General features: G+C 47.4%; 1 protein-coding gene across 1 annotated transcript in view; it reads left to right on the forward strand.

Moving 5' to 3' along the window:
* The window catches only part of LOC118081285 (uncharacterized), a 36,815-nt gene extending 18,920 nt beyond the window's left edge, over positions 1-17,895 (forward strand). The window contains exons 9-18 of the mRNA XM_035107720.2: positions 206-668; positions 1,817-2,729; positions 6,677-7,144; positions 8,856-8,951; positions 9,834-10,064; positions 11,303-11,325; positions 12,391-12,506; positions 13,703-13,735; positions 14,848-14,877; positions 16,715-17,895. Coding sequence (XP_034963611.2) covers positions 206-668; positions 1,817-2,729; positions 6,677-7,144; positions 8,856-8,951; positions 9,834-10,064; positions 11,303-11,325; positions 12,391-12,506; positions 13,703-13,735; positions 14,848-14,877; positions 16,715-17,232 — 2,891 coding nt within the window. The 3' untranslated portion in view covers positions 17,233-17,895. The remainder of the gene's footprint in view (positions 1-205; positions 669-1,816; positions 2,730-6,676; positions 7,145-8,855; positions 8,952-9,833; positions 10,065-11,302; positions 11,326-12,390; positions 12,507-13,702; positions 13,736-14,847; positions 14,878-16,714) is intronic.
* Positions 17,896-19,940: the final 2,045 nt, after the last annotated feature.

The raw sequence follows: 19,940 nt of genomic DNA on the forward strand, positions 1-19,940 counted from the left end.
AGATATTTATTCTGATGAGAGTCTGCAAGGAGGAGTCTCAGTCTTGCATGCGATGCAAAGAAATCCCATTGATCTCAAAGGGAATCTGGGTTTTTTTGGTGTGCTTTTTGTATCAGGATGTCCCCCCCCCTCTCTCTCAGCTGATTCTGCCTAATCTTCTCTTTCCCTCTTTTCTCCTCAACAGCAAATGTCACTCTGGATCCAGACACAGCCTATCCCAGGATCATCCTGTCGGAGGATCGGAAAAGCATGAGATATGGAGACAAAAAGCAAGACCTGCCTGACAATCCTGAGAGATTCAATGGCTGGTCTTGTGTGTTGGGACGTGAGGGATTCACAGCAGGCAGACATTTCTGGGAAGTCAATGTGGAGAGTAAGGGATGCATGGATGTGGGGGTCGCCAGGAAGTCTGTGGAGAGAAAGGGCTACTTCACCCCAGGCCCTAAGGGAGGGATCTGGGCTGTGGGGAAGTGGGGAGATGAGTTCGTGGCCTGCACCTTCCCTGATTCCTCTCCTCTGTCCCTGAGTGAGAAGCCCAGGAGGATCCGGGTGACTCTGGACTATGAAGGGGGACGTGTGTCTTTTTCTGACGCTGACTCAGGAGCCGAACTCTACACGTTCTCAGGAACCTCATTCTCAGGAGAGACCCTCCTCCCTTACTTTAAGCTGTGGGGAAATGAAACCCACCTCATTATCTCTTGAGGAGACTAAATCTGCCTCTCAGGCCCAGCAGGAGTTTCTCTCCAGACCAGAGTGACTGACATAAAAAACATTTACCCACCAAGAGAACCTTGGGCAGTTTTTCAGGGGGACCTTTGAGAGGATTCATTTTCCTTCCTTTTCCCATAATTCCCTCTGCAGCTTACTTCTTCTTAAAGAGACAGTCACACTTTTAACAGTCCCAATAAATAATCTTTTCCTCACCTTCAATCTTGTTTTCCTTTTGAGATGTCTGATTTGGCAGAGCACAAGACTATTAACCCCAGGGTTGTATGTTTGAGTCCCACGTTGGGCAAAAGTTTCCTGCACTGCAGGGGGTAGGACTAGATGACCCTCAGGACCCCTCGTCAACTCTCCCTGTGAGCCTCCACTCACCCTGTGGAAGGACACAAAAGTGGCTCATTTGGTCCAGTGCCCAAGAGGGGCCCCCAGATGCATAGGTGGTATATTACACCGGTTAAACTTGCTAAGATATATAAGGTTGAAAACAAATGTTGGAAATGTAAAGATAAAGAAGGAGCATTTTATCATTTGTGGTGGGAATGTAAGAAGGTGAAAAGCTTCTGGTATATCTACATACCGGTATATAAAAATTTACATGGTCCATGTTTGTACGGTAGACCTTTCTCCACAACCACTGACCCGATCTGTCCCAAATTTGGCCACAACATCGGATGGGCATGTGGGAGTGTTTCTATCCACATACATTGGCCAAATGACACACCTAGGACAGGTAAAAACCTGGATTTCTGAAAAAAATATTGCGCCCTCCAGTTGAAATTCAACATACAAACGACATACATACTATCACACAATCCCGCCCACTGGTCAGCGAGCCTAATCACCCCAGGACCCACCCCACCCCACTGACCAAACCTTCAGTAGGGGATCACACTGCTTCCAAAGGCCAATCCCCACAACCAGTCACCAACCCCGGGGATTGCGCCTGCCAGCAGGCCTCGCCAGACCCCGGAGATACCTCCTCCAACAGGCCTCGCTGCATCCCGGGGATCGCGCCCACCATCAGGCTGCGCCGCACCCCAGGGCTCGCGCCCGCCAACTAACCACGGCGCACCCCAGGAATCCCACCTGACAGAAGGCCACGCCGCACCATGGAAATCCCTCCAGCCAACTGCACCCCGGGGATCGCGCCTGCCAGCAGGCCTCGCTGCACCTTGAGGATCATGGCCGCCAACAGGCTGCAGCTCACCCCGCGGATCGCGCCCCACAACTGGCCGCACCGCACCTCACGGATCGCAGCTGGCCCACCAGCAGGCCTCGCCGCACCCCACGGATCGCGGCCACAAGCAGGCCGTATCATCCCCAATAGCACCCAACCCACCAACAGGCCATGCTGCACCCCAGGGATCGCTCCCGCTGACAGGCCGCGCCGCCCGCCAGCAGGCCGCACCGGACCCCACAGATCGCGGCCGGCAGCAGGCCTCCTCGCACCCCGGAGATCGCACCCACCAGCAGGTCCCGCCGCACCCGATCAGGCCTACCAGCAGGCCGCACCGCAGCCCGGGGATCACGCCCGCCAACAGGCTGCACCATACCCGATTGCCACACTGCACCCAATTGCGCCCACCAGAAGGCAGTACTGCCCGACAGCAGGCCACACTGCACCCACATATTGCGACTGCCAACAGGCCTTGGCAAAACCCGCAGATCGCACCCACCAACAGGCCGCGCCGCACCCCAGGGATCACGCCCGCCAACAGGCCGCACCACACCCGATTGCCACACCGCACCCGATCGCGCCCACCAGAAGGCTGTACCGCCCGACAGCAGGCCACACTGCACCCACAGATTGCAACCACCAACAGGCCTCGGAGAAACCCGCAGATTGCGCCCACCAACAGGCCGCGCCGCACCCCAGGGAATGCGTGAGCCAGCAGGCCGCGCTGTCCACCAGCAGCCCACGCCAGACCACAGAGATCGCGCCGACACCAGGCCGCCCTGACAACAGACCACTCCACAACCATGCCACTCCATGGAGGACTGTCCAGGTAAGATGCGATATATTGAACACAACCTGCATATCTTTACACATGAAATATTCCCCACAATACCCCACACACCCCCACATACATACCTCCGACCTCGAGATACCTCACAAACATCATTGTACCCTCATTCGACAGCACCACCCACTTAAACTTCCTACCATGTCACTTTACACAATACCCCCCACATCCCCCCACACCATCCACCTTTCCACACACCACCACCTCCATATTGCCCTCAATCCACAATATCATTCACCCTCAAGACCTTCCACCCATTCCACGTTCACCACTAACCCCCAACATCACCTCACATATAAATCCCACCTCGCTACACCTCGCCGCCTCCAACCCCCCTTCCAATTACAACACCACCCACCCTACAAAACATCTAACCATCATAACTTCCCCAATCCCCATTACCCTCTATGCGTGACACATCCCTACGTACATTACACAAATATATGTTCTAAGAGTTTTATTATGTTTCCCAACCTCATTTTCTTCTTCCCTTCATTTAGACCTTCTTTATAAATAAAAACAATCTCCTATAGAAGGTCTAAATAATGCCTCCCAAAAGAAACATTGGTTGTCATACTCGCAGAGCGCAAATAAGACGACAAAGACATGCCAATCTAACTCAGGAACAACGTTCATCAAGACATGAGCAAGAAAGACAAATAATGGCTCAAAGACGTGCTGAAGAAACAGCAGATCAACGTACAGCCAGACATCAAGATGCACGATTACGAGCATGACAAACGCGTTTTCAAGCTACACAACTACTACGTTCTCAACACAATGAACGGCAAAGACTAAGAATGTCTCAAACACATGAACAACAACAAGAACATCAATGTCAACCTCAAATCCCCCCTCTACAATCACACGATGTACAATTTCCATTTCCTTTCTTTTGCATTTTATTCAATTACCAACAGCAACGCGTGGCAGGGTACAGCTAGTGATATATAAATATATATACAGTACACTGAACTTTAAAAAATTGATGATTGGCTCCTGCAGGCCAGTCAGGTTGCTGATTCACTTCCACCTGGAGCTGGATTGGGTGGCTCCTGCAGACCAATCAGACTGCTTCATTCTGGATCCTATTGGTCTAGGTTTCAGCTCAATACATAACAATCGTCCTCTGGCCTGGCTGTGTCAGGGATGCCTCCTCCTTACCAAAAGGCTCCTCCTTCTCCTTGGAGCTCGCTGGGCCCTGAAACAGCCAAATGTCCCCTAATCAGGTTCTGCTGACCCAGAAAACACCATTTAAAGATGGATGCCCAAGATCCCACACATGCTCCCACTCCCAATTTTGTAATGCCAAGCCATGTAAAATCACAGTCCCCAGTCCCATCCCTAAGCAGCTGCTGAGAGACAGTGTAGTGTAGTGGTTAGAGTGTGGGACCAGGACCTGGGAGTCCAGGGTTCAAATCCCCTCTCAGGCATGAAGCTCATTGGTGACCTTGAGCCAGTCAGGGGCTCTCTGCCTAGCCCACCTCACAGGGTGGTTGTTCTGGGGGTTATAAGAGGAAGGGGAGAACCTTGACCTCCTTGGTTTAAAGGTGGGATATAAAGCACTCCATTGTGGGCCCAATTTTATGGAATTCCCTTCCAGGTTCAGACAGGCCCTTCTCCCTGTTGACCTTACTGAATACATCATCACCACCATAATCATTATCCTAGCAGGCTTATTTTATATTTTCCACTCTTTTTCATTGTATGGAATACTTTGTGCACTGCTTAGAGACAATGGCAATCAAGCTGTATAGAAATGGTTGAGAAAAAATAAACAGGGCTGGGAAGTTGCTCATTAATGCAGCAAATGCGCTCTGCACGTGCTCAGGTGTGCTCTGATCCTTAGCTCGTCATTACATTCGCCCTGCTCAAGGGAACACCCCAGGCCTGCCACTAAGCAAGATGTCCACTTACCTCAGTCAGCCCAGCTTCGGCCATTTCCATTCTCACAGAAAGGAAGCAATTAACAGGGGTGACTTGGGAGCGTCGTTCCGTTGGCTGTGAGGGACAGAAGAGAGGAAGATGACTGGCTCAGGGACAGGGCAAACGCATTGCATGAAGATCCCAGTCTCCATCCCTGGGACCTCCAGTTACAAAGCAGTCAGGTAGCAGACGGTGGCAAGTCCTTGGCTGCAAGACCCCCTGAGAGATGCCACCAGTCAAGTTCTGGAGTGCTTCAAGCAGGAGCAAATACACGTTTTGGGTGGCATTCAATTAATCGTATGCCAACTCAAGGTTTAGGACTAGCACAGTGAAACTTTGTCCCCTTCCTCCCCTTCCTGCACACCCAGATCTGCTAGGGAAGGTCAGGGGGGAACCCCAGAACAGATTTGGAGAGAGGAGAGGGGGGGGGGAAGAATGTTCCGCCACACAAGGAAGGCTCTTCAGAGTCTCAGGAAAACAGGATGTCCATCCCATTCAATGCCCAGAGGGAGGTGTTCTCGATGTCTGATCTGCACTTAGGACGTTCCCTCACCCTGGAGAATCCGCCAAAATCTTGAACCTGCTTACGGGTTCCTCTGGAAGACCTCCTCCTAGTGCCTCCCTTTCCTGCAGGATTTTTACACAATAAACATTTAAAAATACAGTAAAGCCTTACCCAGAAAAATCATGTCCCCATTGCATTACAGTGGCATGTCCATGTAGCTTTATCTCTGGGAATTGGCTGGTGAAGCCTCACTTGTCTCAAGGGGGCCTGGTGGCTGTCCCGAGACGGCATCTGAAACACACGGAGGAAGCCCTAATCCAAAGTCCCTTAACACATCCTAGTTCCCCTAGCGGAATGACTTGTGCCAAAGATGGCACAGAAAGTTGACATGCTTGTGGGGGGGAAAACGACCGCCAGCGCTGAGCACCCTGCTAGCAAGATTCCCACAGGCTGCCAGTCAGCCCCCAAGACCAGGTTACTTGAGAGAGGGGCTTATGCCTTGTACACCACTAGATCCCTGCAGTATGTCGAGTGCCTCTCCTGCACATCCCCAAGATCTCAGAAGCCCTTTTGCACAGTGACTATGAGCAGGGCCTTGTGAGTGGTTGCCCCTCTTATCTGGAATATCGTTCCTGTTGAGGTGTGAAAGGCACTCAATCTCTGCATTTTCTGGAGACATTTTTGCTCCAACAGGCTGGATAAATGGCTTTTTACTGCAAGGGTACACTTGTTATGGTTTTAAATAAATGTACAAATAATGAGTTTTCTTCACGGAATCAAGTCCTGTCCATTTAGGGCAGCAGCAGAAGTTCTCCAATTCAGAAAGGCCAAGGAAGCCTATGAGGGAAAATGTGTTACAGTATGTGTTATGTATTGAAATTCTCATCCTGGCCACCCAGGGAATTGTGTATATAGTTTTCACTCAGCTCCAGGTCAGTTAATTTTGGCGGGAAACTCTGGGCTGCCTATATAAAGCAGGCTGGCTGAGCTGTTCAGTTCAGTTCCAGCTCACTTATAAAGGACTACTTGGTGACATTGTTGTGTCATCTGAGATGTCCATTCACTACTTAATAGCATGAATACCACAACTTACTAGCTACGTGTGTATTTGTGTGTAATCAAAAGCACGGGAAGCAATCCATTCCGTTATGTATAGAGACCGATAGGGGCTGTTCAGCCACTTAGCAGGGTCCGCCTCCTGGCGCGACCCAACGAATCAGAGAAGAGCTTGGGAGGCTACACTCCAATCAGCGGCAGCCTAACTAACAGGCAGTTGCTTATTATGACAGTTTTGGACGTTTTCCTCAGGGGTTTATTCGGCAGAAACACACGCTCAATATCGGCTGTCTCCCGTTAAGATGAGTATTTAGAACATTCGCTGGTACTTGAGGAGACATTCAGCAAATGCAAAGACCTGGGGTCATATTTCTTTTTAAAAAGATCACGTGGTCACTGAGTTTCTGAGTCATTTCCGGGAAAGGAAACTCCCAGTGGCTGAAAACTGGGAAGGCGGAACTTGGCTCTTTGGGGTGAGGGAGCCATGGCTGCTGCAGGGGGTCACATCCAGCGTCTCCGTGATGAAGCCACTTGCTCCATCTGCCGGGATTTCTTCAAGGATCCAGTGACCAGCCCAGAGTGTGGGCACAACTTCTGCCGATCCTGCTTGATCGAGTCCTGGGGGGAATCGGAGGCAGAGGCTTCCTGCCCTCACTGCAGACAAAGCGTCCAGAGAAGGAGCCTCATCCCCAACCGGCAGTTGGCAAACTTCGTGGAAATAGCCAAGAATCTCAGTGTTCAAGGAGGGAAAGAAGAAGAAAGAAAAGGAGGTGTCTGCGAGGAGCACAAGGAACCCCTGAAGCTCTTTTGCAAAGTCCACGAAGACCCCATCTGCATGGTGTGTGACAGATCAAAGGAACATGAAAATCACAAGGTGATTCCTCTGGAGGAGGCTTTCGAGGAATACAAGGTAGGAGATCCCTGGATCTTTAGGGGGGAGAAATAGCTGTGGATTCTTTCTGGGAGGTTTTCTTTTTAATTCTCAGGTCCAAAGTAGGCATGGCATTAATTGGTGGTTCTTTATTACGTTAGAAATCTTTCTCTCTGCCAGGGGGACAAGGGGATCTTGAAAGACTCATAGCAGCTTCAAAGACTTAAACTTGGACCCTGGCAGGGAGAGAAAGGGTTAACCTCATCCACATCCCCCAGCAAGGTTGCTTTGTACATATTTAGACCTGTACAAATGTAAATTGCACATACACAACTAAATACATGTGTCCTTGGCTACCAGGATTCCTCCTCAATGCCCTGCAAAGCAGAGAGCAGGAAGGGATCAGTTTGGGGGGGGTGGTGGATACGGAGGGACGGACTATTAGCCAGGAATTGACCAGAAGGTGCAGGATTCCACCCCCCAAGTATCTGTTGGAAGCAGATTTGGGAGTGGGGGGTGGAAGCACCTACTGGTGGGGAGCACGCTTATTCTGGGGGTGCTGTGGGGCCTGTGCAATGAGGTTTTGGGGGGGGGGGAGCTGAGGATCTCCTTCTACCCCAAATGGCAAAGGACTCTGTGATTCACAGTAGCATCTGCAAGGACAAGGGGAAGATGACTTTTTCATGGCAATTCAATTATATATATATATATGTAATGCCTTTTAATCCCTTTTTAAAAAATCACTTCTTCTACTACCGTACCGTGGTGCAAAAGTGCTCCTGTGCCATGCAATGCTAATAATGCCATGAAATAGTAATAAAATAAAAAAAATTCCTTCAGTAGCACCTTAAAGACCAACTAAGTTTTTATTTTGGTATCAGCTTTCGTGTGCATGCACACTTCTTCAGATACACTTAAACAGAAGTTTCAGTGTATCTGAAGAAGTGTGCATGCACACGAAAGCTCATACCAAAATAAAAACTTAGTTGGTCTTTAAGGTGCTGCTGAAGGAATTTTTAAATTTTGTTTCGACTCAGACCAACACGGCTACCTACCTGTAACGAAATAGTAATAATAGTGAACAGAAGCTTGCCCATTGGACTAGCGGGATGACCAGACAGCAATCTTCTGATTGAAGGAGCTGCTTGGGTGGATTCTGGTGGCACAAGCACACGTGGGCTCTGGCTACTGCAGAGAAAATAACTGACAAATAGCAGAAAACCTGAGTTGCCATTTGGCCCAATTAAACGGCAAAGCAGTGATGTTAAGAGGAAGGGTGGAGAAGCCCTAGGCTTGCAGAAGAGGGGTTTGGAATGGGTGAAGTTTTGAGAAGCTCTGGTCTATCCCTGCATCTCTCACCCCTTGGGCTGACCTCACTATCTCTTTGATGCTGGACTGATACATCCCAGGTTGTATCCTGCCTCACCCCTTCCTCCTCCTCTTTCCATGTCTCCCTGGGACCTCAAGATGAGAAGTCAGGCTGGGACTCCCAAGGAGGGGGGAGAGAAGAGGAGGCTGAGAGAGCACTCTGCAAGGGAGGGGGTTTGAGAAAGGGTGAGGGGCTGCCAGCTCTGCAAGCAAGGGGAGTTTGTTGGAGCCGTGGACCCAAAAAGGTTGAAAACATCTGGACTTTTATTTACTCCAGTAAAGTACTTTGCTATATAGCAAGGCCACTGGACCCAGAAAGACAGTATGATTTTCATCTCTTTGTGTGTCTCAATCAAAGCTGAGTTTTTCCTTTTCTCTTTAGGGAGAGATCTGTCGTCGCCTGGAGATTCTGAGGAAAGAGAGAGAGGAAATTCTGGCCTTTCAAGCAGATCTGGACAAGGAAAGCAAAGACCTCCTTGTAAGGGTCTCTATTGTTACTAGACAGGGAACAAGCACCTGAGACCTCCAGGTATAGGGCAGTATATAATTTCAATAAATAATAATAATACGAAGAAGAAGAAGAATTGAGTCAGGACTGAGAAGTGATGGGGAAATCTGCCCATTTCAGCTTCTCCCCATTTCTCCTTTTTCCATATCAGTCTGTTTATTAATTTATTATTCTGAAAATGAATCAGGTGTTAGGGTAGCTACCTCCTTGTAGAAATATCTGGATCTGTACTGTACCCTCATAAAATCATTTTTGTTAATATTACCTTGCTGGGTCAAGCTTGAAAATATCAGATGTGTGAATTTCAAAGCTGTATTTTTGTCTCCATATTTTTTCAGCAATGGCAAATTAGGTAAGTTCCTCTTTGAATGCAGCTAAATTGAGTTTCTTTCCCATTGTCGTATTTTATGTGAATAGCAGTCAATGCCTGATGAATAGCAATGGCCTGAGGACTTGTGAGCTGAATCCAAATCCTGATCTACCAGAAATATTACTAAAGAATTTTGAACCTTTAAAGAAAATAGGGGAGCTATGAGGATGAACCCTGCACTTTGTCCTCCTCCTCTTCCTCTGTTTCTGTTGCCTTCCTACACCTAAATGGCCCCAGTCTAAACTGAGGGGTGTGTTATGTCCATGCCCGAAAACATGCAGGGAACATCTATGGCTAGGGGGAAAAAGCTCCTTGCTTCAGGCAGTAGCAATCTGAAAAATAGAAGTCAACAGAAATAGCATTGGAAAGGGCCTCCCCTCAAAATAAATGTTTACTTCTTTAGCCACTGGGGGTTTCATGTCTATGTAGAATTTTAATAATTCTGACCATCTTCCACACTCAGACCTCCTTTTTTCTTGCAGAAATTAACAGAAACAGAGAGGCTGAAGACTGTGGAGAACTTCAAACAACTGCACCAATTCTTGGAAGAACAAGAAAAACGTCTGCTGAATCATATGGAAGAGGTGGAGAAGGAGATTGCAGGGAGAAGGGATGAGCAGCTGGCCAGACTCTCCAGGAAACTCTCCTCTCTTGAGAAGATCATCCAGGAGATGGAGGATATGCGTCAACAGCCAGCGAGTGAACTCCTGCAGGTAAGACGGTGGCAGGAGCAGCCCAAGGCTCCAAGAAGCGGCTGCCTCCCGTCCTTTCTGTGCCCCTTTCATGTATGCAAGGAGTGCAGGGGCTCAGTTGATGGAGCCTCTAGTCAGGTTTGTAATGGACAGGAAGACCCAAGAGACCTAGGATGCTTAACTCACCTGAATGGAGACTAGAGATTCTTCTGTCTCCTTGAGGAGGTGATTTTCTGCTCTTTGCTGATGATTTGTCTCTGAATGCCTTCCCACTGGGCAATGCTGCCTTCCTGCCCTGTGAGGGGCTTCACTGAGGAAGCATTCAGGCCTCCTTCCGACATGAGCCAGTCTCTTGACCAAGCTTCTCTTCCCGTTCCCTTCACAACTTCTGGGTTGATCCGATTCTCCATGGATACAGATCGGCCCAAAATGGTGGTCAGTCACAGTGACAAAAGAGCAAGACAGAGAGACTCATCCAGACTGCTGCTTCTCTCACCCCTTCCCTCCAGGACAACCTGCTATTTACTGCTGATTGAGAGCAAACCTCAGCCAGGTTTTCTCCAGATTGACGTTTGCTTTGATGTTGCACTAAGGAGCAGGTTTTTCCTGAGGGAAAGTGGCAGGGCAAAGGCAAACCACTTGGACCCTTGTTTTCTGGGCACAGGAAAAGCAGAAGTGTGGATGAGCCCAAAGAAACACTGAGCTGTTTTATTACCCCTTTGGAGGCATTTTATGCTGCAGGTGCTTTTTTATTTCCAGTTGGAAAGTAGCATTTGAAATTTGGGTACTTCTGTGGAAGACAATTTACTTCTGTGGAAGACAATTTGGGACAGTGCCCTAGTAGGATTATCCTGTAGGCTTACTTACATCTCAATTGCAAACTTCAAATGGGGGTAAAGTTAATAAATTATAATCTAAGACAAGAGATGGGGTGGAATCTTCTCTTGAACCCACAAACGTGAAATTCCCTAAAATGCTGGTGGATTTTCATAAGGATTTAAATAATAATAATTGCAAACAGATGTGGAAAAGTGGAGAACTTGATATCAGAAAAATTAATTCTCTCAGACTGGAAAAATAAAAGCTGTGAGAAACCAAAACTGGCTGATTCCGTCATCCATACCCAAAACCTTGGCATGTGCTAGGCAGACTGGCACCCGAGCGCCAGGCTGTTCCTCCACTCCAGGGTCTCGGGGGGGGGGGGTCTTCCTAGTGTGGCCTGTGGTGTGCATTTAATTCCTTTCTCTTTTTCCCTCTAGGATGTGAGAAGCACCTTTCAGAGGTAAGTGGATCTGGCTCATTTCCATTAGCATCACTCCATGAGGCCAGAATGCAAGAACCTCAAACATGGCCCTCAAACAGGGGCTGCGGGGGGGGGGGGGGAGACTGTGGGACTCACTCCCTGCAGCATCTCACAGGTAAAACAGGACCCCCTCTTTGGAACTTGTAGCCCCACAATCCTCCCCAATGAATTGGCGCTATTTCCTTTGTGAGGTTTGGGTTCACTTTTGTAATTATACACAGTTATACAGATTATAATTTGTTTTGTATTGGCCTGAATGTCCTTTTGATTAATCATTTGATTTGGTTGTGCACCTTTGGAAGATCTGTCTCATCTTTTAGAAACATCTTATTTTAGAGCAGAGGCTATCTAATGTATCAAAGCAAGAGATCCCCAAGCTCCAGAAACAAATATTTTGAGTTTATTCAAGTGTCACTAAGAGAAGGCTGTTTTACTGGCACACAGAACAAGGCAAAGTTACTTTCTTTGGAGCAATTATTGCCTGAGTTGTTTCCTTTTCAACTGACCAGTTCAGTCACTCTTACAGCAAGCACTCTGCCGGCCACCCCACCTTATCTCAAGCAAACACCTGCCCCATAGAGCCCCTTAGGAGGAGGTGATTTCTTACAAAGGAATTGGCTGTATTCCTGACCATATTCCGGCTGCAGTATTTAAATGGAAGGTGTCACTCAGGTTCAGAGTAGAGGTTTTGAGGAACATTTCACGTTTTCCAACAATAGTGAATCTCTTTATCTTCCTCAAACTTTCTCTGGGGACATCTAGAAAAAGAAAATGTGTGCTGTGCTGTCCTCACCCTCAGACAATTCCTGCCCTTTGATACCATATGATTCTGCTACTTCTTTAATAGACATCAGTGGGGAGACTCAGAGGCCTGGGGTTGCTGTTTTGGCCCTTGGGGGTCTGGCTGAGGAGTCTGTAGTGAGGGAGAATCTCCCCACTCAGTGCCTGCCTTCCCATAGCTGGCTTCCCCCTCTCAATTTCTTTCTTTTCCTGTGTCAGGAATAGTGGATTTGAATGGGCTGGCATTGTTTTTCTTTTCACCAGGTATGAGAAAAGAGAGAGTCCAGAGAAGCCAGTGGCTTTCCCTCCAGAACTGAGGAACCAGTTGGAATCCTGTGATCTAAATCACCTTGTGGAGGATGCAATGAAACAGTTGAAAGGTAATGAAAACTGGCTGTCAGGATTTCACACTGGGAATTCTGTTACTTCTTCAGAACTGAACATGCCAGGCTCTTATTGCATAGACTTGAGTAACCCCAGGATAGCTTCCTTATTGGTGCTCCAGCCTTCATTTCCTGTCCCCCAGAATGGCCCATGTATATTGTGACGCTGGAGCTTGTAAAGAAAGCCTGAACCAGAGTGTAGAGCAAAGTTGGGATTTTTTCCTCCCCTGTGCATCTGTTTACAATTCTATGGAACCTCCTTTTCCTTTTAGTTCCCTGTCTACACAATCTGGGGTTGTCCTTTTGGAGGTTCTCCTGCTCTGAATGGAGTCAATGGGCAATAAGAAGCCCCCAGTTCCCCCTCTGCCTCCTGCTCAGGCTTGTTTCTCAGCAGTGGAGCCAAGGCCTGAGCCGTCTCCTCCTCAGACGTCCCCCTGCAGCTGCCATATCTAGTGCTTCAGCCTTCAAGATCTCCTGAGAGTTCCACCATTGAGGATGGAAGCAAGAGCACAGAATATGTTAAGGCTGCCTGCATCTCTCCTCTTTAACCATTTACAGGATTCCCATAGCTCTGCCTCCCAGTCTAAAATGTAGAGCCCAATTTCTGTGACAAAGTTCAGAGACCATCAGAATTCATGCTGAATATTTTTATTGTGCTATTTGTAAGCCTGCTTTATGATTGCTGAGTTTTAAAGCTTTAGTTATTTTCATTGATTTTTCCTATGATTTTATTGTTTTTAATCAGTTTTTCTACAGTCGTTTCTTGGTTCTTGTATTTAATCTGTTCCATGAGTCTTTTTGGCTCCAAAATGGTTCAAGAACCAAGGCGTGGCTTACGATTGACTGAAGAAGCTTCCTGCAGCCAATTGGAAGTTGCGGAAGGCGTGCTGGATGTTCGGCTTCCAAAGAAGAATCACTTCTGTTTTTCTATCGTTCAGGAGCCGAAACGTTCAAGTTCAAAGGTGGTCGGCTTCTGAGGTTCCACTGTACTATTTAATACTTGTACAGTCAAACCTCAGAAGTCGAACGTAATGTTCAACTTACAAAACGGTTGATTTCTGAGGTGCGGCTCTTGCAGCATTTACTTTTGGGTTTTTGACGTTCGGGAGCCAAAACGTGTTACTTTTGTATGGAGGTTTATTTCAGGTGGAAGAGTGTTGCCCTTACACTTTATATCTTTTTTGCTTCCTCAGATGCTCTGTTATGCAGAAAACAGATTCAGAAAGGTAAATTTCCAGGGGAGCAACAATTTCACAGGAGGGATGGGGGCTGATATTTCATGGGTGTTGAACTGTCTCTTCTGCAGAGTTTAGGACCACCATCAATGGCATAACTGTGGGTAACAGTCCTCTAGTGGTGTTTGGGTTCTTTGTATGTCCCATGAATGAACTGGGAGGGAGTTTGAAGGCTTGGGTTGGGGGCAGAGCTTGTCCCTACGAAGAACCTGCACACCAGTCTGAGTTCCATTCCTGCCCTTAGAGTATTATCCTGCTTTCCCCCTCTGTTTTATAGATTTTGCTTTCTTACAAAAGCCCTTAAGAAGAATCCTGCTGGGTCAGTCCAATGTCCCTCTTGTCGAGTTCTCATATAGGGAATCTCCCTTGCATTTTGTTTTCCCTCCACACAATCTGGAGAGGTTCTTTTGAGGCTTCTCGAGATATGCTTGGATTTCCCCCTCGTGAAGTGTGTTTTAAAGGGACCTGCAAGCACCCAGTCCCTCCTCCACCTCCTGCCCAGGCTGGTCTCCCAGCAGCAGAGCCAAGGCCTGAGCCGCCTCTTCCTCAGAGTTTCAAGCTCACCAGCCATTTCTGATGCTTCAGCCATCCCAATCTCCTGAGAGTTCCCACAGTTCTCATGAGATCAACCCCATTCCAGCTCTGCCAATTCTTCCCTGCAATTTGGTTTGTCAGCATGCTTGGAAATTCCAGTTTGAACAGCGTTTCCCCACCAGTTTATTTGGGGCAGGTGTTAACCTCCCTCCAGCCCTCCAGTACAGATCACCAATTCATTTCTGAATTTTGAATGATTGTATTCCGCCATTTTCTAGTATGGTTTACCATTTCTGATTTCCCCATGGATTCATGGAATGGTAGAGTTTGAATGGATCGCAAGGATCATCTAGTCCAACCCCTGCAATGCAGGAATTACAGCTAAACACATTAGTTGTTTTAATTCCTTAGGCCTACAGTTGTCATCTTTGCAGTTATTTGTTATATGATTTAACCTTATGCTTGAAATAAGGGAACAACAGATGCTATGTTATGGTGATGTTTTGTAAAAAGATTTTACTTGAGCTATTGTAGTGTAGCCCATTAAGCCTCTCTTTTTGCTTCTTCAGATGCCCAGTCATTCGGAAATCTACAGAGAGGTAAATTTCACATGGATACTCCAATTCACAGGAGGGGAGCTTAATACTTAATACTAGTGTTTCATGGGGGGTCAAGAGTCTCTTCTGTACAGTTGAGAACCATCCACAGCTGCACTATAGGCCTGCAGTTTGTATGACAAAGGCAGATAGGGTGGCCTTGGAGGTGCAGAAGGGAGGGGGGAGACTTCCCAGAAGGATCAGATGGAGGAGGGAAGAGTTTTATTCCTGCCTAGAGAAAGTTGGGTCACTTTTCCATGTGACCTTTTCCAGGCCTAGTTCCCATATGCCTTCTTTTTCCTTGCCACTTCCTCCATTTTCACGATTAAATTTTTTAAAAAATTTGACATAATGTCCCAAGGTTTTTTGTTTTTTGTTTACATGATCCCTTGAAATTTTTTCTATTGTATTAGACTAAGATCTAAGGCACCTTGCTTAGCTAGTCTGCAGCAGAGAATCACAACAGAGCCCCATCTTAAGCTAACAAAATCCCTTCTCTTGTGGCGGAACTAAAAGGATGCTGGCTCAGCTACAAGATCTTGGCAAAGGAGTCTGGGAAGGCAAGAGTTAACCCTGCCCTTAAGGAGGGTCCATATGCACACTTATGTTCGCAAAGATGTAAACATGAGCCCAAAAACTTTAATGTGGCAAGCAAGGGAGCTATATGTATTATTATTATTATTATCATTCTGTTGTTGAAAGTTAAGAGCATTGCTACTAGCAATATATCACACCTTCTGTAGCCTACATATAGTAGGGGTATTTAAAATGAGAGTTGTCATAGTGATCCACGGTTAAAAGTATAAGTTGGCAAATGTGTCCTCTTTCTTGCTCTTCAAAACATGGCAGCCCTACACTTTCCTATCATGACTGTCTAAGACCCTAACTGGAAACCTTTTGAGTTATTCCCCCCTTCCCCCAGGGAACTAGTCTTACGGTATATATTCAGTCCAAACGAGAAGCATGGAATAAGCCGTCCTTTGTAAAATTGCCCTGCCACCTGCCTCCTCCTCCCTGGTGGCAAGCCCTAAACTTCCAAGATGGTAGGAAGGCAAGGAGAGACCAAGTGGGTGAGAGAGATGGAGAGCAGGAATAAACAGGCTCCCCACTTAACGTGATTTTCACTTGTGGGCACGAGGGCCCAGAACGTGACCCCTGTGAAAGTGAGGGGACGCCTATATGTGGTTTTGTGTTGTATTTTTATGCTGTGAACCACCCTGAGACCTATAGATGAAGAGCAGTATTCAAATATAATTATATTGTTATTATTATTATTATTATTATTATTATTATTATTATTATTATTTATTTGAACAGGGTCCTCCTCTCCCAACCCAATGTCAGAGGGGGCCACCTTCTCTCCTCTCCTGCCTCCTCCAATTCTCCTTCACTAACAAAAGAAACAAGTAAAAGCTTTACTGGGTGGTTTTTCCTTTTAAAAAATGCCTGGATTTATTCTGATGAAAGTCTGAGAGGAGGAGTCTCAGTGTTGCATGTGATGGAAAGAAATCCCATTGATCTGAAAGGGAATATGAAGAAGAAGAAGAGTTTGGATTTGATATCCCGCTTTCAAAGCGGCTAACATTCTCCTTTCCCTTCCTCCCCCACAAAAACACTCTGTGAGGTGAGGGGGGCTGAGAGACTTCAAAGAAGTGTGACTAGCCCAAGGTCACCCAGCAGCTGCATGTGGAGGAGCGGAGACACAAACCCAGTTTCCTACCGCTCTTAACCACTACACCACACTGGGTTTTTTTGGTGTGCTTTTTGTATAAGGATGTGTGTCTCTCTCTCTTGGCTGATTCTGCCTAATCTTCTCTCTCCCTCATCTTCTCCCCAACAGCAAATGTCACTCTGGATCCAGACACAGCCCATCCCAGGCTCATTCTGTCCAAGGATCGGAAAAGCGTAAGATGCAGAGACAGACTTCTACCCATGCCCGACAATCCTAAGAGATTCAGATGCTATTTTTGTGTGTTGGGACGTGAGGGATTCACAGCAGGCAGGCATTTCTGGGAAGTCAGTGTGGGAAGTGGGGAAAGATGGGCTTTGGGGGTTGCCAGGAAATCTGTGAATAGAAAGGGCCGCTTCTCCTTAAAGCCTGAGGAGGGGGTATGGGCTGTGCGGAAGTGGGGAGATGAGTACATAGCCTGTACCTCCCCTCTTTACTCTCCTCTGTTCCTGAGGGAGGAGCCCAGGAGGATCCGGGTGACTCTGGACTATGAAGGGGGACGTGTGTCTCTTTCTAACGCTGACTCAGGAGCTGAACTCTACACGTTCTCTGGAGCCTCGTTCTCTGGAGAGATGCTCCTCCCTTACTTTTATCTGTGGGGAAATGAAACACACCTCAGAATTGCCTGAGGAGACTAAATCTGCCTCTCAGGCCCAGTTGGGAGTTTCTCTTCAGACCAGAGTGACTGACATAAAAAACATTGACCTGCCAAGAGAACCTTGGGCAGTTTTTCAAGGGGACCTTTGAGAGGATTTTAGCGAGGCAGTGAGAGGCACAAAGAATATAGGATTTCTGACAGGCATAGTGGCATCAATAAGGCACTATAGCCATTATAAAGCAGATTAATAAATCCCCAGGTCCTTTTCCCTTGCCACAGTGGAAAACAGGGTCATCCTCCATTAACTTGTCCTAAGGCCAGCCAAATTTGTGGCCACAACTACCTTTAATGGCAGCAGATCCCACTGTTTTAACAATGCAGCGTGTGACGAATTCGTTTCTCATTTCACTCCTGAATCTTTAAAGGTATTTTTTAGTCTGGTGGTGGGAGGGGGAGCAGTCAGGATGTTACATTCTGTCACTGAGGATATCACTGTGTAAGATTCTGTACAAAAGGAGGAGTCTCTCTCTGTACTTCCTCTTTTGCCTCTGTTCTTTGCTTTGTTGTGCCTCATGTGCTTGTACGTGCCTGTGTGCTGTTGGAGGAGTTAAGTTTCGATTTTGCCCGGAGGGATGAAAGCATGTCGGCTAAATCCCCAGCGTCTTGTAAATAAAGCTCATAGATAATAAATCATAGTCCTGATTTATTGCTCTGCTTGACCCACTGTTCTTCTCGCCGCTGCACTAGGCCGCTAAGGAGACTAAAAGGCAAGGTTGCTCCGGGAAGTGTGCTGGGCAGCCATCACTGCGTTACTGAGGTCTCACCACCTCGTAACTCAAAGTCGACCACCCAGCAACATAAACTACAACAGTTTATGAACAATTCACCAGTTCATAGAATCATAGAATAGAATAATAGAGTTGGAAGAGACTACAAGGGCCATCCAGTCCAACCCTCTGCCAAGCAGGAAACACCATCAAAGCATTCCTGACAAATGGCTGTCAAGCTTCTGCTTAAAGACCTCCAAAGAAGGAGACTCCACCACACTCCTGGCAGCAAATTCCACTGTCAAACAGCTCTTACTGTCAGGAAGTTCTTCCTAATGTTTAGGTGGAATCTTCTTTCTTGTAGTTTGAATCCATTGCTCCATGTCCGCTTCTCTGGAGCAACAGAAAATAACCTTTCTCCCTCCTCTATATGACATCCTTTTATATGTTTGAACATGGCTATCATATCACCCCTTAACCTTCTCTTCTCCAGGCTAAACATACCCAGCTCCCTAAGCCGTTCCTCATAAGGCATTGTTTCCAGGCCTTTGAACATTTTGGTTGCCCTCCTCTGGTCACGTTCCCGCTTGTCAGTATCCTTCTTGAACTGTGGTGCCCAGAACTGGACACAGTACTCCAGGTGAGGTCTGACCAGAGCAGAATACAGTGGTACTATAACTTCCCATGATCTAGATGCTATACTCCTATGGATGCAACCCAGAATTGCATTGGCTTTTTAAGCTGCTGCATCACACTGTTGACTAATGTCAAGTCTGTGGTCTACCAAGATCCTTTTCACATGTACTGCTCTCAAACCACGTGTCACCCATCCTGTATTTGTGCCTTTCAATTTTTTTTGCCCAAGTGTAGTACTTTACATTTTTCCCTGTTGAAATTCATCTTGTTTGCTTTGGCCCAGTTGTCTAATCTGTTAAGGTCATTTTGAAGTGTGATCCTGTCCTCTGGGGTATTAGCCACCCCTCCCAATTTGTTGTCATCTCTAAACTTGCTCAGGATGCCCTCAAGCCCATCATCCAAGTTGTTTATAATTTTGGTTTGTAGTTTTCAATGGGTGTAGACTTATAGACTTAAATTGTTGCATTTTTATCTCCTTATATAAGAATTAAAAAATAAAATAAACAGATTGTTTTCATAAACAGTATCCCAGCAGAGTGCATTTAAATTGTTTAGTACACACAGATGTATGTCCGTGGATACGTGCATTCACCCAAAGGACACATTTTTATTGTTTAGCTGTACCCAGCCACGCGTTGCTGTGGCTAATCCCTGTGACTCCCCCCACCCTGTCCCGACCCATGTATCCATCCCGACCCCGTCCTCCGCCACCCCCCACCCAGGGGATCTCCGATCTCCACTCGGCTCAGTGTGGGTACAGTGGCGGGGTCTCCAGGGCCACCTGATTCCCAGGACGGCCTGGCTCCCAGTCGGAGGCAGGTTCTCTGGGGCGGGCTGAATCCTGGTCGGAGGCGGGTTCTCTAGGGCGGGCTGAGTGCCGGGGCGGCCTGGCTCCCGGCGCGGTTACGGCAGCAGTGCAGTCCGGCCTCGGTCGGCCTGCCCCTCGGTTTGAGGAGGATTCGGCGTGGTGGCGGTTAGAGGATGGTGTGTCGGGTGACGTAACTATCCATCCCCGCCCTCGGTAGAGGAGTTCCCAGGCAGAATTTTCCAGGTAACTTGAGAAAGGGGCTTTGAGTGTCTTTCCTGCACATCCCCAATATCCCAGAAGCCCTTTTGCACAGTGACTCTGAGCAGGGCCTTGTGAGTGGCTGCCCCTCTTCTCTGGACTATCGTTCCTGTCGAGATGTGAAAGGCACCCAATCTCTGCACTTTCTGGAGACATTTTTGCTCCAACAGGCTGGATTAATGGCTCTTTACTACAAGGGTCCACTTGTTATGGTTTTAAATACAATAAATGTGCAATTAAGGAGTTTTCTTCACTGAATCAAATCCTGTC

Source organism: Zootoca vivipara, chromosome 2 (assembly GCF_963506605.1).
Source record: "Zootoca vivipara chromosome 2, rZooViv1.1, whole genome shotgun sequence".
NCBI classification, from domain to species: Eukaryota; Metazoa; Chordata; class Lepidosauria; order Squamata; family Lacertidae; genus Zootoca; species Zootoca vivipara.